General features: G+C 38.4%; 2 protein-coding genes across 2 annotated transcripts in view; one reads left to right on the plus strand and one right to left on the minus strand.

The window, feature by feature from the left end:
* The window catches only part of Smp_127630 (hypothetical protein), a gene marked incomplete at both ends in the record, with an annotated part of 15,500 nt that extends 10,161 nt beyond the window's left edge, over positions 1–5,339 (minus strand). Inside the window, 3 exons of the mRNA XM_018793554.1 lie at positions 4,733–4,917; positions 4,954–5,202; positions 5,337–5,339. Coding sequence (XP_018647140.1) covers positions 4,733–4,917; positions 4,954–5,202; positions 5,337–5,339 — 437 coding nt within the window. The remainder of the gene's footprint in view (positions 1–4,732; positions 4,918–4,953; positions 5,203–5,336) is intronic.
* A 5,656-nt stretch (positions 5,340–10,995) lies between these two features.
* Smp_127640 (hypothetical protein) overlaps positions 10,996–13,048 on the plus strand; it is a gene marked incomplete at both ends in the record, with an annotated part of 58,844 nt that continues 56,791 nt past the window's right edge. The window contains 3 exons of the mRNA XM_018793565.1: positions 10,996–11,018; positions 11,098–11,191; positions 12,733–12,930. Coding sequence (XP_018647141.1) covers positions 10,996–11,018; positions 11,098–11,191; positions 12,733–12,930 — 315 coding nt within the window. The remainder of the gene's footprint in view (positions 11,019–11,097; positions 11,192–12,732; positions 12,931–13,048) is intronic.

Here is a 13,048-nt window from a genome sequence, read left to right on the forward strand (position 1 = left end):
TAAGTTTCATATTGACTACTACAATTCAATTATCTAAATGTAAATAGAGTGAAAATTCCCATTTTGACATTTGTTAATTAAAAAGGAACGAATCGAGCGAAGAAATTTCTTTTCAATTAGTTTTTCATCATGGCTCTACACTAACATATATATATATATATATATATATGATTTACAATAATTAAATAACACTCATGGAGTAGATACTTTCGCGCGCGCTATTTAAAAGGACAGTGGTATTGTTTCACGTTGAGTTTAATTCACTGTTTTGATCGTAAATTACGTATCAAAACTACCGTTTACACTTTAATTGAATTTAATTCAGTTAACGTGACATTGTATTTGTGTGTTTTGATTCTGCTTTTGTGTATTTACTGCATCAAAGCATTCTTGGTCGACTGAGGCTTGTTTATTTGATAAGGTTGTGATTTATCTTACATATCTACCTTGCCTATCATTTTGTTTTATTCTAAGATGGTCGGCTCTGTACACAAGTGTGGACAGCCATATTGCTTATTCCCCGTGGAAGAAGGGATGCAATGTGACGATTGTAAGAAGTGGTTTCATAAAATGTGCACCCGCTTAAGCCCTGCTGCCTATAAAAGGTGCTCGAAACCAAATTCTCATTGGCTCTGTATGTTTTGTTGCTCAAGTAAGACATTACTCATTCAGGAAGCCATCAGCCTTCTAGCGTTAGCTAAAAAGGTCGAAGTAGGCCGTGCAGGCAACATAGATACTGATAATGAAGATTGTATCAGTGTCGTAAATGCTGCCATGGCAGGTACCAGACACCCAATTTCGCAACATGAAGCAAAAATTTGTACTCCGATACAACCAATGAAAGCCATGCCATTAAGTACTGAGGGACCAGTCGCTTTAGCAGCGACTGAGGACCCGGCTAGAACCACTATCGTCCATAATAGTTCCAATCTGGATGCTGAGAATAGTGGCAAATGGATTACGCGGAAACGCAAAAGAGACGGAAAAACATCCAAAGAAAGCGCGCGTATAGTCGGTAAGTCATCGTTGGACTCACGTCCTGAGCATCAGGCAACTCCGCTCAAGTCCAAATGTAAGGAAATAATTAATACTGTTGTGGATGGAAATAGTCTAACTTCACCAAATGTTGTTGGGAGTAACTCGCTTGACCCACATGACACTGTCATAAAGAAAGCTAATAGCAAGAAGCCGGTAGCTAACCGGCAGGATCTGACATCACGGTCAAAGGCCGTGAACACGACGTTTAAGGCAGTTAAACAGGTGCCTAGTGTAATCATCTGGAACTTGGCAGAATCGAAAGACACTGATCCCGCTAAGAGACATGCCCACGACCTGCAGTTAGTGGGATCTCTCATCAGAAATATACTGCCAGAGGAGGTCCCAGGGGTACATATCTCGAAAGTCATCAGACTTGGTAAGTATGTTGGAGGTGAAACCCAACAGAGAAGGATCCTCAAATTAGTACTCGGTAATTTTGAGGAACGGGACGTATTACTAAATAACTCACGCAAAACTCGCGACTCAAACATTCGTATTCGACCTGACTGGCCACTTGAGGATCGGATCAAGTGGAAGAATGCCCTAACAGAGTTAAAAACTCGAAGGCTAAACGGTGAAGCGAACCTTACGATTAAGGGTTTTCGGGTAGTCAGGTCTTGGAAGCCAATGCTTCCGAGACCTGTGTGGGTAGAACGCATGTCTCCAAAAACACCCTAAATGTGTGTTATACGAATGCTCGTAGTCTTCGGAATAAGATGTCTGAACTAAGTTTGATGGTAGACGACTTAAATCCGGATATAATTGTTATCACCGAAACTTGGCTCACTGTAGATATAGACTGTTCTCCAGTCATTTCAGGCTACATCTGTGTCAGAAGTGATAGAGTTAGAAGTCGCAAGGGAGGAGGCATAATATTATATATTAGGGACCACTTCCGCATTAACTCGATCGTATCGGAGGCGCATGTAAGTGGTACGTGTGAGGTAGTATGTTGTACAATTAGGTCTAGAAACGGGTTAGTGACGATAGGAGGAATATATCGTAGTCCGTGTTGTCTCGCTGACGACTTTATCCTAAAACACGTCTGTTCTTGGAGTAAAGCAGAATGTTGTCTCATCGTTGGAGATTTCAATGCACCCCATATAAACTGGATAGAGCTCAGAGCTCCATGTGGGGGTTTCGATAGCGTCCTTCTGTCATCAATTATTCAATGTGCACTTGTACAATGTATCGTTAAGCCGATGCATATAGACTTGGAACATAATCCGTCATTGATAGACCTTGTCCTCACACACCACTGTGAAGATATCGTTGACATTCAACATCTTCCCCCACTGGTGAATAGTGACCATGTCGTACTTTCCTTTAAGTTCCGGATACATGGTATAGAATTTGCATCAGCTCCACCCCGTCCTAATATCTGGAGAGCTAATATTCCGGCAATCAGGGACTATGCTATCTCAATTGACTGGTCGGTCGATGCTGATGGATCGATTGATGATGCATGGAATAGGTTTAAGTCTACGTTCGAATCCGTAACTCAACCGTTTATCCCATGGTCAGCACGTAAGTTATCATATTGCCCTCCATGGATTAATAAGGAAACCCGGAAGCTGTTGAAGCGTAGGAAACACTTCTGGGACTTATTCTTGTCAACAGGTCAGGCATCATTTAAGTGCGAATATAAAAAAATCCGGAATATATGTAAAAAGACCATAGCTAAATCCCGCACGGCTTACGAACGACAGTTGGCATACGATAGCCGTACCTGTCCGAAGCGACTGTTTTCGTACGTTAAAAGGCGGACGAAACGTAGTGATGGTATCCCCTCATTACTGTTAAGCGAAAATTCAGCTTTATTGGCTGAATCTGATCTGGCGAAAGCGGAGTTATTTGCTAACTATTTCAGTGAAGTCTACTCTACGTGTAGTGTTACAACTACTTGTCCCGTTGACAATGAGATACCAGCCATAGGACCTTTACACGTGACAGAGGATATAGTTCTTCCTTTGATAACTAACCTAAAACCTTGTAAGATACCGGGCCCCGAAGGGTTACACCCACGTTTGCTGTCGTCGCTTGCGGACATTATCTCAAGACCGCTCACGATGCTCTTCAACATGTCCCTTTCACAGGCTCAACTACCTAGAGACTGGAAAGACGCCATAGTTAGTCCTATATTTAAGGATGGTCAGAGACGGATAGTATCTAACTACCGGCCTGTTAGCCTGACCAGTATAGTAGTTAAGTTACTTGAAAAATTAATTCGGGCTAAGCTACTGAGCCACATTGATTCGTACAATCTGTTAACTCCCGAGCAACATGGGTTTCGTAACAAGCATTCATGCTTGACTAACTTACTCATTGCGAGAGAGGATTGGACAGCTGCACTAGACAACGGCCAGTCTGTCGACGTGATATTTATAGATTTTAGCAAAGCGTTTGATAAGGTTTCACACTTAGGTCTTATGCAAAAGCTCTCGAGCTTTGGTATAACAGGTGCTATACAGGAATGGATAGGAAGCTTCTTATGTGACCGCAGACAGAGAGTGAGAGTCAATGGAACTCTATCCGAATGGAAACCGGTCAAAAGTGGTGTACCCCAAGGCACCATCTTGGGCCCTTTACTTTTCCTTCTGTATATTAATGAACTACCTTTATTACTTAAGTCGTCGACGTTATTGTTTGCGGATGATGTTAAAATCTGGAGAACAATAAGAAATGAGACTGATCGTTGTTATCTACAAGCAGATTTAGACGAATTAGTTAGGTGGGCTCATGATTGGGGCCTGGAAGTTAATTCTAGGAAGAGCGTGTTCATGCACATCGGGCACGATATTAGTTACCACTATACCATTAATGGTACATCTCTGCCACGCGTTCGTGAGCACAAAGACTTAGGAGTAATTATAAGTCACGACTTAAAAACTACAACGCACTGCAGTGCGGTTGCTTCCAAAGGCTATCGCGCGCTATGGTCGCTTCGCAGAGCATTTAAATGCTTTGACGAGGATATTTTTCGAATTTTATATCCCACCTATGTAAGGCCACACTTAGAATACTGTATCCAAGCAGCTAGCCCTTGTCTGATAAAGGATACTAAATCGCTTGAGCGTGTCCAGCGTGTAGGGACAAAATTAGTAAAGGGTCTTTCCAAACTCCCTTACGATGAGCGTTTAAAACGTCTAAATCTTTTCCCCTTATCTTATCGTAGGACGCGAGGTGACCTTATACTGGCATTTCGTATCTTTAATTATGATCTGGGTGTTAATATGTCTTACCTTTTTGCTCCCTCCAGCACTAATAATCTCCGGGGTCATAGCAAGAAGGTTCTGAAACCGCGATCTAATAAATTAAAGGTGGGGTCCCGTTTTTCTCATCGAGTGGTCAATGACTGGAACGCTTTACCAGAACAAGTGGTATCAGCACCATCAGTGAACATTTTCAAAAAGAAGCTGGACCTTCACTGGAAGGAAATCTGTCAGGATTAACACAGGTTCATCAACCTACTATCCTTATTACTGAAGACTGAAGACAATAAAACATTTACCGGTAAACTGAGTTGACAGTAGTTACGAGAGAGAGGAGTTATTAACATAGAAAAACATTTACTTATTTCTTGACTTTCAGTCGTTCTTTACATGATTCTAGTTCATAAATCAAACTGGTCAAATCGATCAAAAAATTGGCTAACTATGATATGCCTTTAAATTAGTCTTACTATTAAACTTACCGATAGAAGTCTAGTGAATCTAAAGATATTTCAGAGGAACTTTCATATCCAAAAAAGTAAGGCAATCCAATAAATGCATAACCGGGCGATCGTAAAGAACCTAAGACTAGCGACTCATCTATAGGCGTAAGAAATATATCTAACTGCGATTTCTGATAATCGGTCATATTGAAGTGAGAACAAACCTAAATAGATAAGTAAAGAAAGTTAACTAGACTTACTTCTTTTGTTATTCTTAAAATTCGTTCGGATGGCTTTGCTTCCCACTCTATATCGAATTGTGTGACAGACCAACGACAAAGAACTTCATAATATGGCTGGACATAATATGATAGTGAACATGCTGTGGCCGCGCATAAGAGTGCCAATTTTTGTGAGTGTTTCGCAAGAAATATCGAGAATTGATTCATAACGAAGCGAGCTTCAAAATGACCTCTATGAATAGCGCTTTCTGGAAATGTGAAGCAAAACTGGAAAATAAAAAGTATAGTGTAATATTATGCTCAAAATAAAAAGTTGAAGTGTGTGCATCTTTATAAATGCTACTAATCATGAGGAATGCAATTAATAGATTTCAATCACAGACCGTGGATATTTTGCAAACCATAGCCGAAAATCCCTTATTTATTTAAGCATATAAGAATTGGTATAAAGGGGCACCAGAGAATTTATGCGTCATACAGTAAGAAAATTGAGATTGTAAAGAGATAGAGAAAGTAATGTAGGTATAAGGACGATGAATAAAAACAGTTGAGGGCATAAAAAAAGTGGAAGAAGCAGATCAGTTAAGAAAAACACAACCAAAAAGAGGTCCTTCCAGTCAAAAAGTTACTCCCACTTTTAAATAAAAACAAAGTTGCAACAGGATCACTCCTGGCTTCCACTCTAAGTTATTTCTGATAACACCTTAAGCCACTGCGTTGCATTAATTCCAGGACTTCAACCAGGGAGTTGTGAAGAGCCAACAGAAGTCAGTCCCGCATAGCTTTCGTTCATACCACGACACAATGTAGTGTACTGACTACCTCTCCGGCTTTTTCAACCAGTCCCAGCGTCAGCACATAATATACGATGTAGGGATTCTCTGGGACGGTATTTTTAGTGACAGTTATCGAATTATCGCCACCGTACCGAACACACGTTGCTGTACATCCAGATTTCTAAGATGGTGGTGCTACTGAGTGTCAGCAATCCTTTGGAAACAACGATGATCAAACGTAAAAATTAGGGGAAATGGTGAGAATTCTCTTTTCTCTAGTGAGGCTAAATTTTTCGAAATTAATACCTTCACCTTTATTTAAATTAATATCAAATAGTCAAACTTTCTAAGCCAGTAGGGGAAAATACACTGGTCCTCAAAATCGACACAATCCTTCCATATATTGCTTGTTTGAAAGTAATACCCACGGACAGTGACGAAGTGAATGACAAGGTGCATGAAGCTGTTTATAAAATTATTTGTGGTCTCACAAATGCAAGCGATGAAGAAACAGATTTCTCGAAAATCATTGTTCTAATTAATGCACATGAGGGTGGGCTTCCGTGACCGAATTCCTGACGTTAAACTGAAAAGTCGTACGGAAGTTTGTGTCTAGTAAAAACTTACTTTGTGTAGTAGGAGAGCATGCAAAATAACGTCAGGAAAGCTGTGAAAGAGCAAGCGAAAAGTTGAGTCGACGACCCAGAAAACACACAACACACTTACATTTACTACGGTAAGTAATATACAACGATCACCAGTAACACAAGCTTCAGATTAAAACGATCTTGAGACAGAAACTAGAGGCTAATAGTTCAACCCGATAAGCAACGATTCAGTCGTATCGTCCGCTGTCGGAGGCTACTGAGCACTTGAAGGTCAAAGTGTAGTGAAACGATTGGTGCATCACCTTGACAATTCGGAAGGCTTTTCAGGAGCAGTCAGATCAAGACATTTTTAAATTTGATTTGAGTTCAGCTACACTATATGTGACAATGTCCATCCTTCAAGTAACGAAAGTGGCGTCATCGTAATGATGAGTGATATAGGACGAATCTTCAACGATATTATAATGTTGCGACGATTTACAAGTCAGGACAATTTTGAGACCTGTTTGAAAGAAGTACATAAGCCCAATCTCCCTATTTTGAGGAAATACTCGAAGTCTGGCGAAATTTCTGAGAAGAACCCAAAAATCTGTGTTGCGCAATTTTCCGGGAAAACAGTTAATAACCGCTGTTATTTTTAAAACTTCCAAGATGAAATTACAATTAATAGTAACTTGTAATATTATCATGAACTTCAGTCAGCATTAAATTACTGATATTCAGGTTTCGTTTTAGTATGTCAAGCACACGCAACAAAGAAGAGTCGGCTTCACATTACATTTTCAAAAATCTCACGCCATGCAGGTGAGTTGTTTGTACAGTCCACAACTTTGAATAATGCTGCCGTTCAGTCTCACTACAGCTAGTTGTTTCCTTTAGACTAATAATTTAGAAAGTAACGAATGGGGTAAAAGATGGCTTACAGCAAATAGGGAGCCAAACTTGATGAGCTGCTCTAGATCGACCTTTTACAGAAACTTAAGGAAGTTAAGATCTGATTTTGAAAGTATCAGCTAACGACCATTGACAATGAGGACTATAGTTTAGTTGGTGTTGAAGTAGGTAGCGTCGTAGCTACAGATCGGTGTAGCAGTATTGTCTTAGGGTCAGCCACTGCCTCGTGTAGTTACGTTCAGTGTGCACAGAGTACAGCAAACGGTACAGTCTATATTTCATTATTAACAAATTGTAGATAATAGTTTGGTGTAGTAGGTATGCCTGTTGGCTAGTGCTTTGGTCCCGTTCACTGAGAACTTTTATGAATGTTCTGAAGTCATTACAAATGATAATGAGTTCATGAATGCAATGAGCTTATAATTTCTAACGCTATGGCATTGATTTTTAGCATCAATCAGGACAGTACATGTTGGTTCACGACAAAGAAAACAAGCAAGTCCTAGTCATCTCTTGCAAATGGCTGCACAATGATGACAGCAAAATGATACTGAAAGCAATCAGTGATTTGTCGAGCAAGATTAACAACCTGACTTCTTTCGTCAAAAGCTCATCCCACAACGCGAAATAAAGAACACTAAGGCTGGTACAAGTAATGATTTATTAACCCCCGAACACAACAACGACCATTGTCGAAAATACACTCATTTACATATATATTGTACACCCATTCTGCTTACTAATTAAGATGAAACCATGTACATGAAAATTGCTTGGAGTTGTAGCAGATCATATGCTGAGTGTCATGCTGAGCCTAGCTCATGTTACTTTAACACTAAAATATCGTATCTTCAACGAAAATCCCAACGAGTAAAATAATGTAATCTTGATTTTTAATCCCATATCATCTGAGGACCAAATTGTCATGAAATTCCTTCGAACAGAAACTAGTTGACGCGGTTATCACATGTGCCCTAATGTAACATGTGAAAGAAGCAACTAGGTAGAAACCGGACTTCGAATCATCCTTACTAGATCTTATGCTGACCGGCTATGAGGATGATGTCACAAACCCCGATTACATGACACCCCTAGGTAAAAGTGAACATACAGTTCTAATCCTTGATTTCCATATGGTTGTCAAAAGCAGGCATGTTGAGAGCAAACATAGAAGATATTATGCACTCAGCATCCTCAGTAAATTGGACAACAGAGGCAGAGTCCCCAATCGAAACGGTTTAAGGTGTATTTAGAAATCTGTGCTTAAAAAGGATAGTGGCATTTTCCGCTTAGTATACCTTTTAGTATTGGAATTTTAATTACGCAACAAGAGTATTGTTTTTGCTTTATTTAAATTTAGTTTATTCAAAGAAATCCCCAAGAGTATTGCTTTTTTCTAGAGAGATTAAACATCTGTATTTTTGAGTACATATACAAAAAAGGCATGGGTGTTTTTTCCTGGCTGAATATATCCAGAGTTGTTAAGGTATTTTCGTACCTACTGAAGTCTAATCTTTTTATTGTCGTTAAGTACAGTAATACACAAAACCCCGTTTTTTGTGTTTGACGCCGAATCGGATTTCAGAGAGGAGAAAATTTCAGGAGTAAAATTCCACAGCGTCTTAAGGTAGACCTCGTTGACGGATCAGTAGTTTTTCGTAAGTCAAGAGAATCATCAGAAAAGGAACCAAGGACTAGATTTGAGTACGACCTCAGCCACATAAGTCATTAATAAGCAGGCTACTCCCAGGAACAGTTTCGGGGGTGAGCATCTGCAAGCCTTATAGAATAAGACAAACAGCGGATTCTGAAAGTACTCAGGAAAACGTCTTCTTAAAGGCTACCTTTGCTTCCGCTGAAGAAAGAAACCTGATACTGGTGAACTCATGCAAACTGATTGGATCCGAAACATACGTCCTTAATGATTTCAGCCTTAAGAGTCCGAGAAACTCCCCACCGTGGTTTTGTAAAGAGGTTTGCATCCTTTTGCGTAAGAGGAGAACAATTTAGGAGATATTTAAGTTACTGGATATTGACGGGGAAAAGTCTCAATATCAAGAAGCTTGAAATAATTGTGATTCGACCCTCCGCATATAGCAGCTCACGTTCAACTGAGTTTGTTCATATCCAATTTGGTTAAGCCCTTTTGTTAGCTTATTTAACGGACAGAGTCATTCGTACAATAACAACCTATTTATATTGCTGCACCTTTATTATTGTTGCACTTGCATGAATATGTATGCTTCAGCATTGTTTACTACCTACGCATATATTCATTTTGCTAGCCTTACTATTAGTCGTTTAATTGATTCGATGGTTCATTCATTTCACCTTGTATATATATGTACATTTTGATCTCCTTCACTGACTTACAGGCTCGCACATTCGCTCACTTTACTCGATTACTTGCTCGCTCATTCGACTCGCACGCTCACTCGTTTGCTTTTCGGCACTACTCTTTCATACTTGCTTAACTTGCCCGTAATTTTGGATATCTGTGCGTGGTTTAATAATGAACGTAATCAATACTTCGTATTTGCCTTCTGATATATACACCGTTGGGGCATCTAGTAACGGTTATCAGAACGAACAATATGCGAAGTTGAAGGATAATATCGAATACCGACCACCACACGCAAATCTGGAAGGTTGAATGTAGCAAGGCTCATTATGTAGTCTACGGAATACCCGAAAACATAAACCAAAAGACTAACAGAAGAGGAGATATTTCAATATTATGAGGAGACGGTGGTACTTCATCATTGGTGGAGGACGACTATGGTGAGGCTCAAGTATTATCAAATTATCTTAGCAACGTGTATGTCGTGGAGAAATCCTCCCTTTCAGTTCATACAAACCTCAACACACAATCTAGGCAACTGAACACTAAAGAGCTTGATGTTTTCTGTCCGCTAAATAAGTTAGATATAGGCAAATCTTTTGTTACGCGTTCGCATCTCGGGCTAACCAATATGTGTAGTGCCGTTCTTCAATAATAGTTCACTTCGATAACTGTTATTATATCAATCTGAACGGTGTATAATATCAGAAGACAAAGGGAAGCGGCAACTACATTTTTATTGACAAATAACGTAGGCTAGAAGGCAGTGAGCACATGAGCAAATGTTAGCGAGCGAAGTAAAAAATGACATGCATGGGAGATGGCTGGTAAGCCAACTCGCTATGGGCAAGCATTACTCAACATTTATAGTCAGACCAAAATGAATGACAGACATATGATGAATAGGATACGTAGGGTACACATATACGCTCATATAAAAAGTACTCAAGGTTAATAAGCGAATTATTAACAAGATCAAAAGATGGCTCAATGTATAGATGAATTGGCTTGGCCAGTAACTAGAATAAAGTATATGGGCTTAACATAACAACCGATACTACAAATCCATAGGATCTAATGAAATGCATCATAAGTTAATAAAGGAACTAGCAAAATTCACCACGATCCCCTCAAGTATACGTTTTAATCTATCTGTATCCCATTGTCGATCACCAAAAGTCTATCGACTTTCCAATCGAATCGTTAGCAAACGGAATTCATCACTTCAACATGTGATGAAAACTCTATGTGTGGATGATTTTGAAAAGAGAAACGAATTATGTGAGTGATAACTATTGTCAGGACTAATAAAGGCCACTCAGGTTCCTTCCTTTTTCAAACCGAGACTGATAAATTGAGCGTTGAATAAACGTTTTAATGCACTGTCGAACTTTATTTTTCTCCTTGACGACGGCTTTGAAAATTTTTAAAGAGAAATGAAATGCCTTTAAAGAGTAACGCCAGGTTTGTTATTTTTATGGTAAAACTCTGATTATTAGCTTCGATTTCAAAATATTTAATCCACATTTTAATTTCTTTGCAGCTTTTTGGAGGCATATAATAGCCTCACGGACAAACATTTAATAAACTATTTTTCTACATCGCGGATGAGACGGCATCTTATAAATAATGGACTAGTAAGTTTGCACAATACCAGTTCTCTTAAGTTCAACGTGACGAACTTTTCGACACAAATCTGTAATAAAGTAGACTCTCATAAATTGTGTTCGTGTGACCTAAGTTATTTAAGTAACTCAAGTTTTTCTGATTCAGATACCCACTTTTGTATTCCGTTATTATACAGATAATTGAGTTGTTTTATCATTGCTTGTAGATTTTCCCACAGTTTAGGAAATCCGACCCTAGAGATAAGCTGTTAAAAGCCAATAAAATTTTATGAATCCTACATAGTAACTTTAAAATTCGTAAGTAACACAGCATGCTAATATTTCTTCGTGTAAATGGTAGTTACACTTTTGAAATGTTTCTCACACGCCACGTTTATTTGTAACAAATAGTTTATTTACAAACTTTGGTAACTGATTGACCTAAATTCAGTTACTAACTTGAATGGATATTATCCAATGAAAGCTGATTTTTATATTGCAAAAGGATGCACTTGCGAAATCGTATAGAAATTAAACGTAATTTTTCAACGATTTCTTCACATCATTGAGCGGCTTTTTCTCCAAGTCAAAATAAAGGCAAATGCCCTTGAGTTTATTAAAGTCTAATACAGATCTATTTAATTTGTGAATGTTCCTGATTTATTCTGTTATTATTATTCTTGACTGCATTTTGGTTAGCCTTAGTTGAAATATTTGCATCATGTGCGGGTTTCCCTAACGTAATCGCTTCGTCACATGTTATATGAGAGATGAATAGTGGCTAGAGTCGAACCAAGAAAACGCGTTTCGCAATATTTGAGATGTACCTAAATCCCAGAGTTAATGCTTGTTCTGGAATTAAAATATAGTACATTTCTCTTTAAACTTTAAACGCACTATCGACCTAGCTACTGAGTCCATTTTGCCACTTGCTCTTGCATCAGTTATATTCTATAAGGCTTGTAACAAAGTGGCTGCATTAAAGTAATCTGCATAATATGCACATATTCCAACTAAGACTGATCAGAATTTATTCGAGAAAATCAAAAACGGGGGAACTCAAAACGACTTACAAATCGATTTGGACTTGCACCCGATGCAAAGTAAATGACTATTTAAGCTCACTAACTCTGTGTAGAACGTGTTCAGCATTTGAAACAAAGGATACTGTAATTGAATCCTCGAGTAAACATAAAATCTAAGATTTAAATACGTCCTAAATATTGCAAAACTAGCATCCTGAATTCCACTGCTAACCACAATTCACTTCTTCCACAAAAAAGATATAACTATTTGATTTAAACAGTATTTATTACCAATAGCTTCTCGAGCGATTTTCACAGTGATTCAGCGTGGTTAAAAATGTGACATTCATGTGTTGACGTTCTTCAAGGCTAAATAAATATTTTTGATAAGTTTTTCACCATAATCTGGATTAATCAGTGACTTTTTGTCAGAAGTTGATTTGTCAATTATAGATTACTGAAAGTGTGTTTTCTGATTTATAATTACAATCGTTTTCGCATTTTATACACTGCGAATCCCTTATGTTGTTAGTATTACGTTTTTAGATTACAGAGAATGGTGAAGTCATACCGGAATCAGAATATAAAGAAACAAAAATTCGCGAAAATCTAAAACGTGCTTTTTTAGAAGTTATTGCTCATGCCATTGTTGAAAAATCGCTAGAAGTGGAACGTTTACGTCAGGGAAAATTACAAAGGGATTTAGAAGAATTATGCCGTCTGAACAAAGTTAAGCGGTTGAGAGTGAGTCCAATTTTTTAATTTTTTTATCCACTTCCGTTTTGTAGCACAGTTTTACATTCGATATATTGTAACTAACACCATGTAGTATCTGATGTATCTAAACGAGAAATTTGTTTAA

Source organism: Schistosoma mansoni (genome assembly GCF_000237925.1).
Source record: "Schistosoma mansoni, WGS project CABG00000000 data, supercontig 0201, strain Puerto Rico, whole genome shotgun sequence".
NCBI classification, from domain to species: Eukaryota; Metazoa; Platyhelminthes; class Trematoda; order Strigeidida; family Schistosomatidae; genus Schistosoma; species Schistosoma mansoni.